General features: G+C 28.9%; 1 protein-coding gene across 3 annotated transcripts; it reads right to left on the bottom strand.

Moving 5' to 3' along the window:
- Nucleotides 1-3895: 3895 nt before the first annotated feature.
- On the bottom strand, nt 3896-24094 carry LOC119687768 (nascent polypeptide-associated complex subunit alpha, muscle-specific form). 3 transcript variants are annotated; one of them, XM_038102235.1, is made up of 3 exons: nt 24026-24094; nt 5284-6467; nt 3896-5215 (listed from the first exon to the last, which is right to left on the bottom strand). In XM_038102235.1, exons 2-3 carry the CDS (start codon nt 6458-6460, stop codon nt 4155-4157), a joined length of 2238 nt encoding a protein of 745 aa, XP_037958163.1. In that variant the 5' UTR covers nt 6461-6467; nt 24026-24094; the 3' UTR covers nt 3896-4154. The 3 variants fall into 3 exon arrangements, with proteins under 3 accessions (XP_037958163.1, XP_037958161.1, XP_037958162.1); XM_038102233.1 differs by lacking the exon at nt 24026-24094 and adding an exon at nt 23739-23778; XM_038102234.1 differs by lacking the exon at nt 24026-24094 and adding an exon at nt 6616-6634.
- Nucleotides 24095-24232: the final 138 nt, after the last annotated feature.

The following is a 24232-nucleotide window of genomic DNA, read 5'->3' on the forward strand; positions in this document are numbered from 1 at the left end:
ATGAGATTTGATTTGATTAAAAATAATCAAACAATAGGATTCTGTCTTCAACTATTCAACACAGTGATTGACGATCAATCCTTATTAGGACATAAATTATTTGCAAAATTGAGTAGAAGGCATCCAAGTTCAATGAGTGAAAGCAGAGTATACAATTATGAAATATGAAATCACAACAGGTATAGGTTTATCAGCAATTAAAATTGAATAAAGACCAACTGGTGGTTGCTAAGTATATAATATTTGAATATGAGTAATGCCATCGATATGAGCTATACATGAATTGTTAGCAAAAGAAGTAATCGTTGGTAATAATTTGAACACAATTTTATTAAGTTATTTGTATAAAAAAATCAGTTAATATTAAGTATGAAGATATGCTTATATATATATTAACTGATCTCATTAAAATAGAAATCAATAAATAAATTCAGTGCTATAATCATAGCATACACCTGTTGCACTTTACACTGAGCTTTTAGGTGAGGATCATTGAGTTTTTCGCGCTTAGTATTTTCTAATACAGATGAAAAATAATTAGTGAAAAAATTAGTGATAATTAGTGATAATTTTTAAATTTTCAGAGTTAATTAAATTCACAAAAAAATTGAGATACCATTGCTCTGATTTGCCGTACATACTTACCTTTAAACAACTTCTTTCCAAAAGTTTATGTTAGATTTCGTAAAGATATATACTTCACTCCATTGACTATGCTTTAATGTATATTTCCACGTTAAAATAAACAAAAACTAATTGTAAACAAAATCTTTAAATTGAATTAGGCACTAATTTTTTTTTTTAGGTTGCTCCTTCACAACTCTTCTATTCTACGCTTAAAAAAGTACTGAGTATAGAAAGAGCTGTGCATAAAGCAATGTCTTACCAAGCTCCACTATTTTATATGCTCACTCCTCTAATACGTTCTTAAAAACATTCCTATTGTGTTAGTTGGAATCAGTTTACTGCATCGTCAGTACATTTTCATTGCCTGTGTTACGAATACAGATGTATTTGTCTGGAACTTGGGTTGGTTGATTGTCATATCATATCTATATGCAATAATATAAACAAAAACACAAGTGTCAATTGTTTTCTTTATATAAATTCTATAAACTAAGTGGACAGTTTCGCTTTATATGTACTTGTATATATATACATAAAACGATTGTCCCGTCTATGTAATAACGAAATCACTTCAATTGCTGACTAAGAACATTTCGCCACACATATTATTTATTGTCTTCAATCAGTTGTCAGTATTATGGAGCATTGCTGAAAATCGATGAGTCAACGTTTTTATAGTCAAAGTTGATAAAAACCCACCCCTAAACTTTTTTAAGTATTTTAATCTCATAATTTACTAATTAACTATCCTTAATTAGTTTATTTTTTTATTTCTGCATATGGTTATTTCTTTCATCAATTGTATAGTTTTTGAACTTATCAACTCCGATTTAGATGAAATTTTTTTAGTAAACCTTTCCAATGAAACAAGTAACTGTATTTCAGAAAAAAATTTTTAAAAATTTGTATCATATATATATAAAATATGGGCCTAATAGTACATTCACACTGCCTCATTTAGGCATTTACACATTTTAATTAAAGAGAAAACGTTCACATTATAATGAGCTAATTTAAGCAGCTGATAGAACTTTTATAAACTTTAATATAATAATATATCACACAAAAAAAAGAAATATATAATTGATATATTAAATTATTTATTTACATTTTATATATCAATTACATATTTAATTAATAAAAACAAAGATTTTGCGTTCGACAATTTCCGGCTTAAATGAGCTGATTTATTGATAATGAGCTCCTTTACCTATATAAAGGATGTTTGTATGGTAAATCATCCTCATTAGTGGTTATAATGTACAAAACCACCTAAATGAGACAGTGTGAATGTGCTAAAAGCTATGATAATTAAAAAATACGCACCCTTCAATTTTATAAAAGAAACTCATAAAAAAATGTCAGCTAAATCAGAGTAGATGAAGTCAATTTTTTACCAAAAACGTTCCTGTTTGCAAACGAAAGACCCACCCATATATTTTATTACATCTTTTACATAAATATTATATATTTCCTATTGTATATGTAAAGCATAACAATATATATAACAGTCCCCTTATTCGAATTATTCCATAACTCGAACTCTTATGTACGAACTTTGAATTTTCAGCAATTCTTCCTTGTATTTTTTTCTCCATAAGTTGAATTCGAATAATACCGGAACTCAAAGTAAAAATTCACATAGTCTTTTACCACTTCCTTTTAAATCTATCTTCACAGTTCGAATTTTTGGTTTTGCCTTTATATTTTCAAAAAATTTTGTGAGTTACTTTTCTGACTTGCACGACATTATTGGATTCTAACTTTCGGCGACATTTCGATGGCTAGCAACTGCTATTATTATCGCAAATTTCCTCAATGAGATGATAGAGATGTGCTTATTGCCTATGAAGAAGTAGCCGTTTAAGCACTAACATGGGTAAAACAAATTTAAAACGTTTTGACAATCATGGAAAAAATTGATTTAATTATTGAAGTAGATAAAGGTGTTAAAAAGACAGAAAGATATAGCAGAAAAATATGGAACTCCTTGTACCACCTCATCTATGATTTTAAAAAATAAGGACAACTTCGAAGGAAAGTTCTCTAATAATAAACGTAAACGGGTTACAATATGTAAATATGATGACGTGGACGAAGCTATGTTATAGTGAATAATTACTGCAAGTATAAAAAAATCTATATCTGTCGGGTAGTACTATTAGAGATACTACCCAAATAAAGATATAGTATACTATATTGTAATATATTGAATAATGTCATGACTCATTGTCTTAAAGCTATTCTTTGATATAGATTATGTTGTATCGGCGATCCAAAGGGTTCCACTTAGACCTATTATCACCACATTAAACTTTTGGCAAAACTTAAGTTGCTATCTAATGTGAGGTCTTGCTATTCATCAAGATCCACATAAAAAGTTTTCAATGTTTGATTTAGACTACTTATAGACTACTTATTTCAATAAAACTCATGTCACCATTACGCCTTGTCAAGTCATTTGATATATGGTTCCAAAAACCGGCCGGGTCTACGTCCCGAGGCCACTTGTCAATTTCATCGACCAAGTGCCGTTCACCAGCCTTAAAGGGACATTTTGCAAGCACATCTCTGCGAGCTACCACAACAAGAACATACAGTATATATCCATATCCATTTCGCAAAAGATAGAAGATAAGATATAAATAAATAATCTTAATAATAAATTTCAGTTATAAAAGAAAAATTATAAAATAGATAGGTATTTAGGATCTTTGGTAACAAGCATGGGAATAGAGTAATATAGTGACACTGCAAAGCAAGAAAAAAGAAATCCATTTAGCACGGTTCCGATTCGCCAAACACACCCATTTGATAGTCGATTTTAATAAAGACTAAACATTAAAGATTTACAAAAGATTGTAATAGAGAGATATAGAACAGTTGTGAATGACAACAACAAAGTCTTTTATCTATGTTTAATTAATTGAATTCTTGACTGCCCATATAGTTGATTCCAGTTTTTTCAAATACCTCTAACCTTTGCTAAAAAGTAATAACTATCGAGTAGCCTTGATAACTCGACAAGTACGCTTAAACGGCACATAGCGCAGCTCAAAATAGCTGGCTCTCCTAGATTGCTTGATCTAGGAGAGCTTCATAATAATTATATTGAATATATATATGGTATATTTTGTTAATACAAATTTATATAAATTAAAAAAAAAAATAATAATAATAGTAGTAGAATTGCACTGATAGAAGGCCAAATATTTGAATAGAAAGAATAAATCTATTATTTCAAAAAACAAAATTCAATTTTTTTTTAAATTAAAAACAATTATATTACATTAGTTTATATATATTCATATATATTGCGTGTGCATATATTTTTCTAACAATAATTACTCGTAAAATGCATAGTACATTTGTGGCACATTAAACAACTACACTAAATATTTGAATTACAAAAATATTACATGATCAAATATAGTCTTTTAGTATTATAATAGTAAGTATAAATATTATTTTAAAAATCATTTAACATTACTTCAGTACGCTGAAGTACTCCACTTCACTTCAATTAATTACAACAAAAATGCGACCACTAATGTTATCAAAGAAGTCAGCATGGCATAATTTCCAACACTGGCACTGCCACCGGTCGACTGATAAAGCTGAGAAGAGAGCATTGATTGTGTGCTACGTTTTGTGACAAAATATTCACCAGGCAATTTCATGATATCTGGTACTTGCGATGGATACAAAGGAGCCAACGGCACAGAGCCCTCTGGTACATTTATCGGGGTTAGTGGGTTCCATGGTGCTAGTGGTGCTGAACCTTCAACATTGGGCGAAATAGCTGCTTGTGTAGCTGCGACCATAGGTTGCAGTGCAACTGGAGCTGCAGTAACTGGCGCAGTTGTTGTTGTCAAGTTGGTAGTTGTTGTTGTGTCCGTAGTTGCATTCGTAGCGGCTGCTGTTGCAGTTTCTGGTGGTGGTGCTGGATAGCAAGCGATTTGTTCTACTTCAATTGTTTTCGTGCTATCTTTAGGATCTGGTTGAGGTACAAGTACAGGTACACAAATTATGCCACCAGCTGGAGGTTGTTCGGGTGCTGCTGCCGCTGCTGCTGGATCAACTGCAGGTGCTACTGCCGCTGCTGCTGGACCAACTGCAGGAGCTGCAGGTGCATTAGCAGCAGGTGGAGCTGCAGCTGCATTAGTATTAGCGGTCATTAAAACAGGTGCAATGGCTGCTTCCATATTGCCGTTATTTGGTAAAGGTTCTAATGGTGCTAAGGGTGCAGCTGGTTGACTTGGAGCTGCGCCAGCTACAGGTGCTACTGCTGCTGGTGCAGCGGCAGGGGCAGGAGCATATTGTACAGGTGGTTGTTGTTGTGCAAAAACTGGAGTTTGAGGAGCGGCAGCTGGTGCTGCGCCACCGGTATTAATGATTGTTGTACCTGAACCAGCATCAGTAACAGTAGGCTGACCTGGCCCATTATTAATTATAATAATTTTGTCGTCATTGTTAGTAGAACCACTACTTGGTGCGGATTGTACGTGCTCAACAACACGAGTATGCGTTGGCGTCAATGCATGACCAAGTAACGCGCCACCGAGCGCACCAGCTGCTAAACCTGAACCTAAAAGTGTAATATAAATAAAATTTAATTATAAATGGAGAAAAATTGGTTTCTATTTGAAAACCTACCGAAACCAAGGCCGGATGATGACGATCTTGGCGGTTGTGGATAGTATGTTGCACCCGGTGGTAAAGCTGAACCCGCTGCCAAAAATGTGGCACCAGCTGGCATTGCTTGCACTGGATATGAAGGAGCATGTCCAGCTGGATAATATGTAGCGCCGGCTGGTATACCGCCTGCAGGATGATATGTAGCACCAGCGGGGAATGAACCTGCTGGATGATAAGTAGCGCCAGCTGGTAACGCACCGGCGGGATGATAAGTAGCACCGGCTGGATATGCACCAGCGGGGTGATAAGTAGCACCGGCTGGTAGGGCGCCTGCTGGATGATAAGTAGCACCGGCTGGTAGGGCGCCTGCTGGATGATAAGAAGCTCCGGCTGGTAATGAACCTGCTGGATGATATGTAGCACCAGCTGGTAGTGAACCAGATGGGTGATATGTAGCACCGGGATAACTAGATTGTACAGTTTGTTGATTTACTGGTCTGATGGGTGTATGAGAAACAGCACCAAATCCACCGGTTGTATTTGTGCGTGGTTGATAAGTTTGAGCGGGTTTATAGCCACCAGTGGAGTTGGTGCGAGGACGATAAGCGGTACCACTACTACTATGGCTACCAGTATAATGGCTACCAGAGGCGGCACCTACACCGGCTCCATAAGCTGTTCCTGTATTAGTACGCGATGGCGGTGCTTGATTTAGTGGTGGCGCACTGGCTTTGTATTGTGGTGGTGGCTCATGTATATTAGTTTTGGCACCACCGACTGGATTCGTTGCTGAGTAAGCAGGTGGTGGACCTACTGGTTTATTAGCTTGCGGTACATTCCAACCAATTGGTGGAGCACTTTGTGCTGGTCTGGATTGAGAAGTTTGATGGTTTACACCGCTGCTTGGCCGGGAGTTGTAATTGTTTCCATAACTTAATTTGATCAAATCCGAATGACTATAAGATGGTTTCGAAGCTTGACCAAAAGAGCTGCCTGATGAATGAGATGATGAAGAATGAGATGGTGCAGAATAAGATGGAGAAGAATGAGATGTACGGCGTATACTGCTGCTGGAACCAGATGATTTGCGACTACCGCTGCTGCCAAAACGACGAGCTTCAACAGAACATACTGCCAACAGCAGTAAAACCCACACAGCGGTGAAATTCAGAACACTTAACTTTTTTGCGTTCATTTGTAAACTGAAATGATAAAAAAGCAAAATATGTACAGCTCAATTAGTATTGATTATATAAATAAATATAATATTTTATATGAATATTTTTCATTATTTATCGAATTGTCTGTAATGGCCATTCGAAGTACAATTAGGCTGCGAATAAATTTTACCGTGGATGCAAAACGTGTATACTTTAATGAAATAAATTTTACTACTAAAACAATAAACGAAATCGTAGCTCAGTGGTGTACGTCTCAGATTTTATATGACTCGTTTCCTGTAAACAAATCATTTCAATTGAAAACCAGCTAGAATTGTTAATTATATGAATTGCATTATAGTTTAAGCCGAATTTGCTGATTCACAAACTCAACTGAGGGCAACTGAACAAGTTTTAGTCTTATATATACTTTTAGTGTAAATTATAGAACAAATGGTATGTATTTTATATACAACTATAGGGAATTATATAAATCAGTATCTCTTTATATTTCTTTAAAAACAAATTCAAACACATGACATTATAAACGAAATAGCTCTAGATTTTATTATTTATCAAATTACGTTCTTTTGAATAACGATTTGCTTTAACCGGTTAGGATTGTCAGTATCGTCGGGGTCCGATGACAAGAGCTATCAATATGCAGAAGAAAGCAACTGTTTTGAAACTTTTCTGTATAAAAATTTATAACATTCACGAGCTGCAAATTTATTCAAAATAATTTTGTATAATTTAATCAGACTCACGATCAGTCTCAGTCTCACTGTATTTATAGATAATTACAATCAATTGAATTAAAATGAAACAATATCTTAACCAAGTTAAATCTTTTGTTAATTTATTTCTAAATTAACTAGCGATTTGGGATTTAATAACATAACATGTGATAATTGTACGTTGACACAATATAAGTACAAGACTAACCCAGCGTGTAACATAAACCTATTTTGATTAATCTATATTCACTGCAACATTGACACTCTGTAATTAATAAATTTTTTAGTTTAGTTAGCACAGTTAAATAAATAAATAAATAAATAAACATCGAGTTTAGACATGCAAACTGAAATCAATAGCTTCTCATTACCGCCATTAAGCTAACACTCTACAATCCGGCAGCGTTAATCGACTCAATAATCGACAATAATGGAGAAAGAATTACCACAGATGTGGTGAGCGAAACATCCAAGTTATTGTAAAATATACTTAAAGTGAAAACCTCAATATCTCGAGAATAAATTATATCGGCATATAACATAATGGTAAAAATTACTCGAAATAACTAAAACCGGAATCGCTTTGTTGGGTATACTCAAGCAGTGTGTGGCAATAAATTCTTTTTTTGAATTTTACAATGGTGTTGCGTTAAGCTCAAATCTGCAATCCATTTTAGTTATCTGGTCTCTGACAACAATGAGTTACAGTTCAAAAATTTGAGTTTTTATAGGATTTATATAAAAAGTTTATTTTAAGAGATACGAATTTTGTGCTACGTATAAATAGACAGACTTTTTCGCTTTAATGATTCTTTTCCGAATACATTCCCATCCTTTTCTGGCCCCAGGCACGTTATTTTTAACTATAGTTATTCAAACGTAGGTGATAATACAATATATTCGTGAAAGCGAATATAGCAAGAACGATAGAAAAAAAAAACAATATCTATCGAATTTATGTCTAATTTACGATCTTTTTCAAAGACTTCAGAGTAACCATCGTACTTACGATAGTTTGGATGGATGGAATTGTGGCGCATATACAAAATATTTGTAAAAAAAAAAAAAACGAAAAATATTTCCTTATGAAAATTCCATGAAGAAAAAGATATGTTATTTCTTCCAGGTTAAGAGACTTCAACTGTTTTAATACCGGGTACTATAGCTACATCTGTTAGAAAGCTTCTTTTTATATTAGTAATAAATTTAATTAGTTTTTTGTAACTCAAAAATTTAAAACAAATATTTTCGTATTTTTATTTTTAAATAATTTAAATAAAGTTAAAAAATAAAATAGATATAATCAACTATACTTATTGATGAAATAATTAACAATCAATCGATTAATTAATTAATTGTTAATTAACAAACAACAATTAATCATTGTTGAAATGTTGAAATGTTGCAATCTTAAAAGTATCTTTAATCTGTAAGATATTTTATGCATAGAAATTTATACACAAAGTATCTGAGCTTTGATGATTGCTGTGTGTAGTGTGTAGAGTGGTGTATTATATAGGTAGGTACTATATCATTTACAAAAAGCAAACCGGTAGTTATATACATTTATTCATAAATAAATATATAAACTGTTTTATGAGGAATAACTTTATTTAAGTAATGCATCAAAGGTTTAATGTATTTTTGATTAAGTGTTTATCTATTTTTAGCTGTGAAAGATATAAGAAATATAGTTGATTTTGTGTACGCACATGTAAATATATCTATGTAAAATATACTACATATATTAATAGATACAGACATTTTGAAAAATTTTAACTTTATTGTAGTTTATTCAGATTTAAATCTTAATTGTGAGCAGTTTCAGCTTCGGTTTTATAGTTGACTGCATTTATTATAAAAAATTATATGTAAATTGCAGATAAAATGTGTATTAATGGATTTGATTATTTGAATAAAAATTAAATTATATATAATAATTTTTGTTTAATTAATTAAATTCACAGTCTCAAATATCAATATGTAGAATTTAAATATAAAAAAATGGAAAGACTTTCAAAAATTCAAAAGTTCAGGGTTATCACAATTTCTAAAAATGTTGCAAAAATTAAGTAAAATATTTAAGAGGGAATTTTAAATGGCATATACAAGTTTGTTATTATTAATAAATATTTATTTATTTAAATAAAAATTTCTTTCTTTTTCAAAAATGCAACGGCGTTGTACAAAATATCTAATATCTTGAAAAATTTTGTGTTTATAAAAAATATCTGTTTTCCACATGTTTTTCATTTTAATTTTCATTTTCATTTTAACATAAACAATATATTGTATCATGACTAATAAGTATATCTATATATATAGACATATATATATATTTATATATATATGTATTGTTTGGTATTAAAAGAAAAAAAAATTGACTTGATATATAGAGACTTCAATATGTTTATATACGCATTTATATTTAGAAAATTCAAATCTATTGTTTTTATTCTGAAAATGCATATACATTTTATTGAAATTTTGAATATATTGTTTGCTAATTTTTTGTTCTTCTATATATAAGTATTTATATGCTTTAATTGTATGGAGAAATTCGGTTGCAAATAACAAGTCAAACAATTTTTTTCTAAATAATTTTCTAATGCGCATTTTTTATTTTTAATTTCTGGATACTTAAAACAATAAAACAACATTAATACTTATTCATTAAACTTTATTTTAGTGCAATTTCGTAAAAGTATTTAGCACCTATAATCTAGAACAACTAATATAAAAATTTAGCAGATATTAGTTAAAAATTCTTTCACGTCTTTTGCTAGAATCATCGCCAGATCAGTGCAATTTTTTCAATGGTTCACTTTACTATGGTTAGGGAAGAGGAAGAGAGTGTTTCTAGTCTTATAAAGGAAAAACTGTTAGAATTGGTTTTATCGCAAATAAAACCAATTCTAGTAGTTGCCTTGTAATTGAAATTTTATCAATTTCTATTGATCGCCAATTGAATCAAATAGAATCATTTAGACCAACATAACATAGGTCTTTTTGCTAACAGTCAGAAAAGTCCATGAAGAACTAAAGATCTCAGCGAACATATACAATGATCTTATCAACAAACACGGGAAGCAATGACAATGCCATGTACTAAAAATTGAGCTGGTCTTGGTTCTATGAATGTTTGTGAAAAATAAAAATGGAACGTAATGAATGACATAACTTAACATAATTAAACCTGGTCACAATGTGGGGTTCATTTCCCAGTAAAAAATGGAACGTAATTAACAAAATTGAGTTGGTGGAGTGGGATGCAGTTGATTCTATGTGAAATACTTAGACAAAGTAAATGAATAATGCAATTAATGAAATTAAGTTGGATCGGGAATAGTGTGGTATGTATATATAAAATAAATATGGAACGTATTTAACTAAAAAAGTCATATAAAAAAATACCTTATAAAAACTACAAAAAGGCGAATAGTAAGTTCTTATTTTAGGAAATGAAAAAAAAATCATGTCGGTTACCTACTCTTTATGTTAACCTATTTAACATAGAATTCAGGTATCTTTTATTGAAATATCAATCTTAAAAGTTTTATTTCAAATGATAAATTTTTTTGGTATACAAATTAATTATGCATATCAATGCCAATAGATACAGCACATGCCTCGGCAGATTATCGTACAAAATTGTATATTTTTATTCAAGTAGTTCCAATCAAGAATCTGGCAGAAATAAAAATATAACTAGAGAAAAGATATAATAAAATAAAAATACAAAATTTTAGCCAAAATGCATAAATAATTAAAAATACTAAAAATAATAAAAATAAAAGAGAATCGTAATGAAATAAAATACTATTGATTGCTTAGTTTTTTACGAGTTGATAGTTGAATAAACTCTGTCTCTTTGGTGTAAAGTTTAGTTATTTACATATTTTCAAAAAAAAATAAAAAAAAAAAATGAAATAAGAAAAAAAAAATGAAATAAAAAAAAAAAATGAAATAACATAAAATAAAAAACAGAGAATAAAAACAAATATAATGCCAAACTCTAGCGTTTAACATCTGAACAGATATTTTGGCATCATATGGGGTTAGACAGTAAGATTACCTGTGGTCTCTGGTAATAAATATATATTCTACTATTTTCTTTTTTTCATTTTGGACAGAATTAAATTGTCTTAGAGAGGTACATATGATAAATATACTAGATTGGGCAGCGCTCAGTAACGACATTTTCGTATAGTCGTTTACCACTCGCTCTTCTTGTAATAATGACCATTATAAATAATTATAAATAGTTCTACTATAATCATATGTGATGATTCTTGAGACTTAAAATGTCCGACATATGTTATCTTAACAGAAAATACATCACCATCACACCATAGAGAATGAAATGGAAGAGAACAGAATCAATACCACCAACAAAAACATCGTCTAGTGCAAAGATGGCTGTAAAATTGAACATGTGAACCCAGACAGCCTACAACTCATAGAACCGAATATACGTCAGTTTCGAAACGAAGCTTCAATAGCACAAACTGAAATATAGTAGACAACTACTAGTAGAAAACTTAAGATAGCATTACCTAAGGGTAATTCTAATGTCGTACAAAACCTCGCTATTAGAAATCAAGTGATTTTACTTTGAATACCTGCACACAGTATGTTACTTTCGAAACTTTCTTAAGACAATCATATGGGTCGGAACCAATTTCACATGTAAGCAAAAATTACTTTAACAGCCTAACTAAACTGGATTGTGCTAGTAAAGTGGAATAAAGTCGTTGCTTCAAGTACTTCCTCCTGAAATACTCTGAGAAGACAAGCAAATATCTACTAAGTCTGAACAAATCTGATTTAAAAACAATGATAACAATGACAACTAATCACTGTCTTTTGAACAAGTATAAAATACGGTTCAAACTTTCAGAAATCGACGAATGAGAACTATGTATGAAAAAGCCAGAAACATAACTATACATTGTAATGGGAATATCCTTGTAGAGCCGATAGGAGAAGAATTGTTCACAAAGAATGGATCCACAAATTAGCGTGGTGAAACATCGGTTTAGAAAATATTATTTTTCTGGATAAAATTAAAGTAAAAGAAATTCTTCATAATTACAGAAAGGGCAAGGGATACTATAGACCAACAATAGACAAAGTGTCACAGGCAGTTAATATGTGGCAATGTACTCATGATACGATGATAAGGTTTGACGAAAGCAGCAGATTGTGGTAAGATAAAAGAAATTCCTTTGTCAAATGATAATACCTAATTGTTTTATTTTACGAGGAGTAGAGTTATAATTAAGGTGTCATTCTATGGTAATCAATCAAACTGAACTGTTGCAGAACTGAGAAATTGTGTTTGGAAGTTAGTCCTTTATATGTACTGAGTATTGTTGCAAATCTTTTCGTGCTAAGATATGTTTATATATATGGTATACGGTAAGGGAACATAGTATATAATATAGTATGCAATAATGATATAACTTCAACTGCGGTTTATTTTTTTTCATCTAAGCTTATAATAAAAAAAATGTATCAACTACTGCAACATATAATAACTTTTTATTTTTTATTTTAATAAAATTATAACATATATTGAATAACGAAATTTTTATCTATTTATTGACTATGAGGATGTAGGCTAAAATATTAAAACTACTCTGCCGACTGATTGACTATTATAACATAAATATTTTTAATCGAACAATAGTTGCTGAGCCTCACAAACTTGTGGGTTAAATTAATTTCTTTTTTTTACATAACAAATAATTTTATTATTTTTTTTTGTTTGAAAATAAATAAATTGTTTTGCTTTTGTTTATTTTTTTATACAAAAAAAAAAATAAATAAAAAATAAAAAAATCAATTTACATATAAATTATCAATCAAATTGGTAATTTGTTTCTGAATGAGCTGTGAAAATTATGTTTATTCACAACAAAAACAAAAAGAGATAAGTGAAATTTATATCTTTCTTTAACAGTAATTAAAAAAATATATATTTATTAAATAATTATATAAATAAAATTTAAAATTAAAATTTTCAATAATGAAACTGCTTTCAATTGTTTGATTAATAATACTTTTCATTATGAATTTTTTGTATAAAATTTTTTTTTAATTTTTTTTCCATTTAAAAACAATTCATAAACAATTTATAAACAAAAAAATGCTGTTTTATGAAATAATTTGATAATATTTATGCATGAATGTGAGCTTAAAATGGTGTCAATAGCCATAAAAATAGTAAGATTCATATGATTTTGTTTCTTTTATTGTTTGCAATAAATAAAATATTTGTGTATATAAAAATAACTGAACAAATTCATTAAACAAAAACAATCAGTAAATATATTAATTTGTATATAAACTATATATATATATATCCAACACATTTGGAAATCAATACTGAGGTTTGCTGGAAAGTTTGCTCAGAATTGTGTTCCATTCGCCTACAGATTTCAATTTCAATTGAAATATAAACACTAACACTTTCCGATGTATTCAATCCCAAAAGTTTTACCAACTGTGGTTTTTTATCCGTAATATTGTTTTTTTAATTATAAAAGTTTTAAGTAAATTAATTACTTATAAAATTCACAAGTTTCACAAGTTTGTTGAAAAACTGACGTGTGATTTTTATCTCTGTCAGAAATGTCAAAGCTGAATCAGTTGCGAATAAATTAATTTATACTACTTTACAAAAATAGTATTATATATAAACATATATCTTTATTATATATAAAATTTGTAGTATAAAATATTATTATGTTGAGCCAGTGCACTTGAGCACTTTTACTCTCTATAAACTGCGAGATTTCTTCATAACCCCTCTCTACGCCTTGACTGGATTATTGTTTATCACTTCATCAGACGAAGCAATAATTGAACTCAGATCTGCAAACATTCCGAGGAGACTGTAACCGTTCTGAGATGCGATAACGCGGTGTTGGTAAGTCTAACAGTTTTCGCAAATAATATAAGGGTTCTATCCTTTATGTATAGTATATGTGTATATTTCACTTAATTATTTATAAATAAATTCTATTAAATTCCAACTAAGTCTTCCAATACTTGATAACACAGATAATAATATTATTTATCATTTAAACATGTTTACTGACACGCAAAATAAATATATAGAAATGATCAATATTATTTTTTCATCATTTCATTTCGTTATCGCTCTGTTCGGTTAAAACAAGTGAAAAGTATAAAGTGAATACGGCCAGAAACCAATAAAACACGCAAGTGACCCAATTTACTTAACTCAGATTCAAACCCAGTAAATAGAATTATAGACTTTAAAGCCAAAACTGTAAGAACGACTCTACCGACGTGCTGCCGGACTCTGGTGTATATCATCCTTATCATCCTTCCACAAAAATAGTGACAAGCCTTTAGCTACAGTATTCCCAACTACACCCAGCAGCTAAGGTTGTAGCCAGTAGCCGATCATGAGAGCTAAATTTAAAAAATGTCCTCCTTAAAAAATGTTCTCCATAAAAAATAATGAACACAAAAAAAGCAGTATTTCATTATTTATTCGTGAAATAAATAATGAAGTACTGCTTAATATCCGTACTATTGTACACATATAAAAGGTCAACCAAACCGGATTCACGTTTATAATCGTGAACATGACTATATGCCTATAGAGGTGCTTACACTCACGCCATCAATCCCTTACACCTATTTAATAATAGCAATAATAGCAATCATAATGAAAAAATTACTTCGGACATCCTTTTGGCGAGAAGGTAAGCAGCTAAGGGAAACCCACTCATGCTTGGTTCAGCAAAAGAGAGTTTTGAAATGTGGTCATGACAGAAGTATTCTCATGTAAGAATTCAAGCTACAAGAGAATTTCTAATATATAAAAATTTGATCATCAATGATAATCAATAGTTACGGTTTTTGTCTATTTTTGTAGATTTTTAGTCTGGGATAATAATATTTATCAGGTATAACTCTTTCTCTTTCTCAAGAACAAATTTTTGATATGAAAATTCTATTCGCATTAGTTTCTATAGCGTAGAAATTTTAGTGATAATCAAATCGAGAGAGATTTTCTTACAACATTCAAAAGATTTACTTTTCGAAGAATATACGAGTTACATATATTCCAATTTATAAGGTTAGCTGGAGTACTAGGTACAAACATGGGTTGTATCAACTAAATGTGGGAAATAATATTGTTTTTCAAAAAGAAATATAATGACTCTTATGGGATGACTATAAAGAAATAAAATATAAAAGAAGAACGCTGCATAAAAAGCTGAATGAAAAATTAACAAGGAAATGTAAAGATGGCTAACAAATAATTAGCTGGATAACCGGCGTTAGTGAAGATACGTTCAAAATAGATGCTCAAGCTTGTTGGCGCTGGAGAAAAATTCCATAAAAGTTAAAGGTAAATACTTGAAATGATTTATGCCACACTTCGACTATGACAGATATTGATAACACAAAACGTCATATCAATTTATTTTCAGTACTACATATACATATATGTAAAGATAGATTATATGTTGGAAAATGATGTCAGCCACTAAGATTTATTTTAATACTTGTAAGTTAATAAAGATATCTCAGGAAGAAATTAAAATTTATATAAATATTAGACTACATAAAGACTATACACAAGAAACGTATAGCATATATCTACATACTATATATGAAACTTAATGTCTAAAATCGAGTTTATAATTTTTTTATAATTTATTTTTTTTTTATAATAGAAATCGTGCGAAATTACCAAAACTCTAATGAAAGTTTAAAGCCAAATAGATTTTGAAATATTTATCTGCGTATGTAACGATTTTATTGGAACTCGTAGGAGTGAAAGCCTTCGGGTATGTAAAAATATGCAAAAACCGAGAAAAAAAATACATGAAATTCGTGTTATTGGAATATTTTTAAATTATCATGAACATGAGATACAAAGTTTGTGCTGAAACGGATAATTCCGGGTATTGCCGTAACTATGTGATTACAAAATTTAGTGCATATTTACGATTTGTGTCACTAAGCTTCAGCAAAATCACAAACGAAACAGTAAACAAAAATCTCAGTTAATACTTAAATAGTAGTAGAAATAGCGACTAAATATAGGTTTTAGAGTTATTGATATTGAATTCCACAAATTTTAATATTGCAGTAATATTGCAAAATATTTTTAATTGCAACTGATATAAAAAATATTTCTTTTCGAGATTTAATTTTAAAAAATATAGAATGATATTTGTTTAAATAAAAATAAAAGTGAATTTAAAAAAAAAAATGAATTTTAAATTTAATTCCGATTTTGCATAAATTTTCTAACTATAATCATAAAGCACATCTGCATAGCAGCTCATCATCCTTATGAAAAGATACAATAGAGCATAGAATGAATTAAATTTTGGAATAAAATCCGATAAATACAATTAAAAACAAAAATTTAAATGAAAGTCTCAAATATTTAAAATTGAAACAATACAATTAATACAATAATATTATTCCTAATATCATAACATATTTTAATTCCTTAATTTGAATATTTTTATTTAGAAAGTACAATAGCTGTAGGGGTAACCCCACAAAGTTGCATTAAAAACACAATAAACCTAAGCAAAAAAAAAAAATAAGAAAAATATGGATAATATCACAGGAAGAAGAAGTGGAATAAATAGAATTTACTAAAAGAAGTATATTCTCCATTAAAGGGAAAGGGAAGAAAATTTGCGAAGAGATAACTAATTTGATGAAATTGAATCATTAGCATGAAATAGTCAATTTTTAATATTAACTGTAATAAGGATATAATATTTCGATCACAACGCCACGTTCTCTGAATCTTTAGTAATGCTAGTTATAGTTATATTAATATACTCGTCGCTATAGTAAAATTTCATTAACATCTACTAGTTCCCCTGGCTCAATGTTCCCCTGGGAACTTAATAGAATGAATAGAAGAGAAGATCTTAATAGAAGAAAAATACTAAATATAAATAAAATCAATTATTAATATTAGCCCAAATATGTGTATAGTATTTCGATATCACATATGCTGAATAAAATAATCCATTAATATGTTAGCTTTGCTTTAAACTTTCGCTAGATCTTTAGTACCATCAGTTATAAACATGGTTAATATACTCGCAATAGTCAAATTTCATCAAGATAATGAAATTGCATTAACCATTTGAGAGAGTTGAATCTTAAATGTAAAAGTGGTTGACTGTCCTAACAACTGTCACAACGAATCTGAGTACAGTGATAATATGTTTCACCTATGATATTTCTGGGTTATGATATTGAATCACATTAAAACATTTTAGTCGTATTTTCGACACACATCATGTGCTTGAACTTCCAGTTATCATCCTTGACCAAGTTCAGCTTAAAAACAGTAGATAATGTCTTTTCAATACTTTAGTTATTATTATGTATATTTGTATATTGATTTGTTAATAAAGTTATGTTTATAATTATAATAATACAAATAATTAGATTATCATTCTTAGCCAAATTGTTCTTAGAGTTTTCTGTCTCTTTCTGTTTTTTCTTAAGGCCGCAAAATAATTGCATATGACTATACCATTTTTCGGTTATATGGTATTTACCATAGTTCCCATTCTTATAAAACTATTTTGTAGAGAGCGGGTAATATTTTGTCAACACTTGAATAATTATTCTCTAATCCTTGAGTGAGAGAAAGAAAGAGACATTAATAGTTTTTTATTGAATATGTTGTTGGTACTTTTAATTAGCAGATAATTTATTATTAATCAATATTAATTATAAATCAAACTATTATTAGATTTCACTTTAGGACAAAATAATAGAATCAGCGACGAAGCCAGGCTTATGTATACGGAGCATATACCAGCGGTGTTTAATCTATAGATTATATTGTCAAGAAGGTAATAATCCTCCTAAATGCACCAAGATTTCGGCATGCAATATTTTTAATAATTTATTAATAAATAATTAATTACTAATGTTATTATCTCTGCAGCACATTTTTTAAAATTATAGTATGAATTATAATATGAAGCGATCGTCTATCTGTGTTTGTGAAAATCACATTGATAATCTTTAAATATTGTTTATTATTGACTAAAATAAGAATTTATATTATTAAAATCAAACTATTCTAAGTATTATTTTACAGATTGTTTTGTAATGTTGAGTACTGTGAAATAATTTTTATTAAAAATAAAATGACTGGAAAGAACTGCTGGAAAATTGAAATACATATTATATACATATATATAAAATTTATATATATTTATGTATATATAATATTTATATATATATAAAATTTATATCTATATATTTTATATTATATTTTGCCCCTTATAAAAAAAGTATAAATATTAAAAAGAATAATATTATGGGAGTGGTTGCAAAATCTAGCGTACAGTCTTGCAGAAAAAATTGCAGTTAACTTAACAAGATTAGAGAAGACTACGACAGATTATACAATTTTTAAGTTAAGATCGGATATGTTGGAGACAGGACAACAAATGATATATTACATATAGATTTTGATTGTAAAATTGCATTTAAATTTAATTGTAAGCTGATTTCTACGGTTCGGTCTTCAGATTTTTCCGCACTTTGACATATTATATATATTATATTAAGTTTAATAATAAACTTAAGTGCTGAAAGATATTATTGAATTACCGTACTGTAAATTATAAGATATTTATTAGAATTGAAAATTTTTAAAAATTGGTAAAAAAAAAAAATAAATTATTAATAAATTTTTTTCTATCTCAAATAGACATGGAAATATTTTTAATGCGAAAGTAGGATGGAATTATTTCAATATAATAAATTTTTAACGATCTATTTAATTGCAAAATAAACATTTATTGATAATAAGCTGAATCCAGAAATAAATATATTATTTATCTATGCTAAGTCTATATATAATATATATTAACTGGTAACATATATACGTAAAGAAAATGTAGCCTAAATTTGAATTTTGATGTGAAAATATACATTAAAATCGTTTGTTGGGCAAAAATTATATTACTTTCCGAAAAATTCAATAAATTTATATCAATTTATATACAAATATATGTGAATACAATTATATTACAATAAGTGCAATATATACATTTTGTTAGATCTTTATTGCCTCGTAAAAAAAACAAAAATTAAATAAGTAATTTCACTCTTTAAATACAACTTTCTTTATTTTTTAAAGATTATTATGATTTTTTATTTGCAGATGTAACTATTGTTTGTTGATTTCTATAATACTATATTTTTATTTTTTAATTAAATTATTAAAATTATATAAGCAAAGTAAACATACAGTATTAACTGCAACAAATAATTTCAATAGCACAACTGAAATGAACTCAAGAAAATTATGTAAAAATTAATATAATAAAAAATTAAATGTAAAAGATTGGGTCTTTTGTAACTTGAGAATTACAATTCAATATAATTACATTATTTTATTTAAATACTTCAGTACAAAATCCGTATTTTGTTCATCTTACTTATTGCATATATCAAGACACTTGAAACGATCAATCGAATTGATTTGTTCAGATCACAAAATTATTAAATAAAAATAAATAATTGGTTCCAATTACCTCTAGTCATATAAAAAATATTTAAAGTAAAAAAATATATATAATAATTACACATTTATGTTTAATTAAAATCTACTGTACTTTTTTGCGTATTTAAATTTTTCATTGAGGGGTTTGAAAATAGTAATCGTAGCGTCAGCATGGGGATTTGTGAGCCACATGCCCAATAAATTAGATTCTTCTTTTAAAATGCGTGCAGAAAAAAAGTAATGTACTTTATATACAATATCTATCTGTTAATTAAGAATATTTACACACAAAATGTATTCTTAGAATATTTAATATTATATATGGAGATGAGTTTATAGAAAAAAAAAACGTTTTTCTGTGACTTCTTCTCTTCTCTCTGAAATGAAAATACGCAATAACAACCAAAATGAACTACATATTGATATAGAAACCGAAAAAAAATGGTATTAATATATATTAAAACACATTACTTCTGTAATTCGAACTTTTATTATTTGAAATTTCTCTAATTCGTCACTATTCTTCGTGTCATTCATCTTAAAGGCTCAACCCAGCCCCAGTTTGGAAAGCTAAAGTATACAAATCGTAAGTTTCGTACTTACTTCTATAGTAAACATGATAGTAGTCTCTCACTAAAATTAATCCGTTACGACTCTCCAAAAGCCGCTTCTAATTGACAGCGCAAAGAATCCAAGAATTTATACGTGGTAGTCAGTGACGGTCAGTCTAATCTAACCAAATCTAAATTGGTTAATTAAATAAAAATTTTCCAATGATTTCTACAGTGTGATATGATATATTTTTTCCATATTTGACCTGCTGAAGTCATCACAAATGGGACATACTTTCTATAATGTGAAATTATCAGTCAATAATAGTAATAGTTGTTAAAGTATTGTGTGCAATTATAATATAAGATATACCAGCACGAAAGGAGGAGTTTACATGTACCTCGGTCCAATGATGAAATAACACTGCACTAAGTGTTAAATATTTTAAAATCAGGAGGTCTTAGAACATTAAAAAATGATCACAATTTATAATTTCGAAGGAGTATGTAAAAGTCATTGTGTACAAGATCCTACTACATCGAATAATTTGCAAGAGATGCGAACAATACTACAAACATCACAATTGCACTTTAGGAGTATTTCAATAAACAGAATCAAAAATTAAATTATATCCAAAATTATTTAAATAAGCATTTATTTCGATTAGAAAGCTTTGTGGAATACGTATACAGAAAAACATCAAAATAGATTAACAGCGCTGATAGTCCAAAAAACAAATGAAGGAAATGAACCATTGAATATTCGATAAAAAGTTGTGAGTTATGACAACCAGGTGACGATAGCGAAAAGCATGGAGGAGTCTAAAACACTAAAATAGTACCAAAAACGAAGAAACTTTTTACTGTGTGCCATAGAAATATATTGTAATAAAAACTGAGGGTTATTTTAAGCATAAGCAGGAGCTAATCACAATACATATATGCATATACATATATACATACATATATATATATAAACTGTAAAATTGTTGTGTAAAGTTCTATATCAAATGCATTATGAGTTTATATGTGTGTCCTAAATATATTTGTATTTTTGATTAGGGAAGAAATTTTTGAAGATGTTTTGTTGTTTGACAGATAAAATAGATTGATTATTTGTGATTAATTGTTTAGGAGCATTTTTCTATGTGAAAATCTGTTGTATAGAAAAGTTCAGTTTAATTCTGGACTTTTTTGAAAGTTTGTACTAAAAAGGTTCAAAAAGTTTTCAGATCTATCACCTAAAAAATTGATAAAATGATCGATATAATTCAGAAAGATCAATTATAGGCACTCTAGTACTAAAGAACTAAAGACATTACAATACTATCTTCGATTTTTAACTGTTTCATAAAGCCTAAAAAACAAATATTATTAGTATTATTAAATACCACATATGTGTACTTCTATTAAAGTACACATGTCAATAAATTGTGAGACCTAAAACAATCAAAATCGTGCCTAACGCTTGTTCAAAATATTGAACACACTTTCATTCCAGAATATATAACTGGAAAATTTTTTGGTTTATCTACTCTACAATCAACGACATTATACTGTAAGATTTTGTGTTGTTGCGATCTTAGTAGTAGTTTATTGATGAATATTAATTAATTATTAATTCTCAAGGAGAACTGTGAAAAGCAATGTTATGCATTTTTCAAAACATAACCCCCGCTGATTTCCAGAACAAATGATAGTAATTATAATTAAAATTTGGCGAAAGGTTGTCAAAGCAAAAGGAAAATATTTGAAATATTTCTTTTATAATTTAATTAAATATTTGCTTAAAATATATTGAATAGCGTTTTCAGTATAATATGAAAACACAAAGAAAATACGCTCATCCTTATCCACCCATTATTTATTCAAGAGGGATGTCCAGTCAATAGGTGTTGGTTCATATTATGAAAAAAAGGTGGTTTTACAAAAATTCCATAGCTAAGAAGGGGGTACAGTTAGCAGAGGTGTCTATTAGGAGTACTTTTAGTGTTCATAGATAAACTAGTATATATTTGTGTATATATGTACAACTGTTTATAGTGCAAATAAAATATGATTGCATTAATCGTTATTTACTCATCGAGTCTTCGGTATTTTGTATGTGATAATCGCGTGTCAAAGTTTAATAAATAAACGACTGAAAAACATGATAACAAATGAAAGGAATGTGCTATGTATTTATAGTTTAGTTTTTCAAATTTTAAAATTTTGCTAAAGTCAACAACGACTGCTAAGGGCTAATATATACACATGTATATATTTTACAATTATTTGTTATAAAAAAAAAGAGTTATTTATATTTATATTCAAAACTATTGAATCGCTTTTAGTTTTCATTGGAAATCTTATAAACCATTTATGTTAATGCTTTTAAGCTGAGCTGAGGTTTGGGGTTTGGGATTTGAGGCTGACATTTTAATGGGTTTTTTTTCGCAGGAAATAACTCAAGTGGTTTTATTGTATATGCTATATACATTACGTACATATCACGATTTTTCTGTTCATACCATACTTAGTCATTAAAAACAATTATTGTCACTTTATTTATAATTTGTATAAATATATTGTTAAATATAAATTTCAAATTTCAAGGAAAATGAAAACAGAAGTTGAAACTGAAACTTGTGCTTAGTAATTATTTAGTTAGAAAAATTACTTTGAAATGCTAGTCATGTTATTAGCATACGATAGTTAGCAGCAGCAGCAGAATTCTTTTAAACAAATAGGAGTGAGTGAGTGTAACATATGTTAAAGCAGCAAAATGACCCTGAATAGCGAATTAAGCAAAATAATTTATTCAGATTATGTCTGTTTGCTAAGCAATTGAATATAAAATTCAATTTAAACTCAATTTAAAATTTAATTGATTTTAGTATATTATTTCACAGTACACCTCAGTTGAAAAATGGTATTTTAAATCGGCATTTGTTGTTGTTCTTTTAAATGCATTCAAAAAACGCTGTTAAAGGCACAGATGTACATAACATATTTATGCGCTGTTACTTTTGTATCATAACATAAGCCTCTGCTTTGTCTGTCCCGTTGTCTCCACACAATAGTCACAAATTAAGCAGCACAAATGCTTTGTGTGTTTGTTGTACAAAAACAACGCAGCACACTTAACAACAACTACGCTGGGCAGTTTAGTGCATCACACATAATCACAACAGCTTCCTCATGCGTATGTATGTGCATATTGTGTAATTTTATTTTATTACTTTGTTTTTTTTCTTTTTTTTTTTTGAAATATTTTATAATTAAAGTTAACATTTTAAATGTGATTTAAGCTTCATTTTGTTACAAGATTCCCATATAGAGAGTATAGTAAACACATAATTATGCTCTGTTAGTTAAGGCGTGTAGCGCATTTATATGTCACCCTTGACTGAGCAAGCATTTGAATTGTTTTTTTTCTTTCTTTGTGTTTTCTTTACATTATTATTATTATTTGAAAAAAAATACATACTTAGTATTTATTTAATTTACACCAGAAATTTCTTATTTTTATTGTTTAATCTCTCGTTTCTTTGCAATTTAATTATTTCAATAAAAACCGGTATTCCAATAATAAAACAATTTTTTTTTTTTAATTTTTTGGCCTGAATTTTTTTTGTGTATTATAACGTGCGTAAAACTCTCCACACGCGACCTTAACTCTACCGACGGAACGCTTCGCAATGTTCAGCGTATCGGCATCGACTGAATTCAAAAATCATCCAAATCAACAGCTAAAGTGTTTTTGTGTTTACTTACGTTTTGTTGGCGGAATTAGTTTTTTGTAGCGCGGTAAGATGTGTGCTGTTGTGCTGTTTGATGGGCAGCGGAAAGTACCGCCAAATGTCAAAACAACAAAGCATCACAAACACACACACACACACACACATACACAACCGAACACAAAAATGCAGAGTTGTTTGCGAAAAAACAAAAGCAATTAAAAACATTTAGTAATTGAAAAGA

Source organism: Teleopsis dalmanni, chromosome X (assembly GCF_002237135.1).
Source record: "Teleopsis dalmanni isolate 2A chromosome X, ASM223713v2, whole genome shotgun sequence".
Classification (NCBI taxonomy): Eukaryota; Metazoa; Arthropoda; class Insecta; order Diptera; family Diopsidae; genus Teleopsis; species Teleopsis dalmanni.

Excerpts from the sequence above, each read along its gene's own strand:
- LOC119687768 (XM_038102235.1), bottom strand. The coding sequence starts at position 6,460 with ATGAACGCAAAAAAGTTAAGTGTTCTGAATTTCACCGCTGTGTGGGTT. Across the intron at positions 5,216-5,283 it reads ATCATCCGGCCTTGGTTTCG|GTTCAGGTTTAGCAGCTGGT; the intron begins GTAGGTTTTCAA and ends TTACACTTTTAG.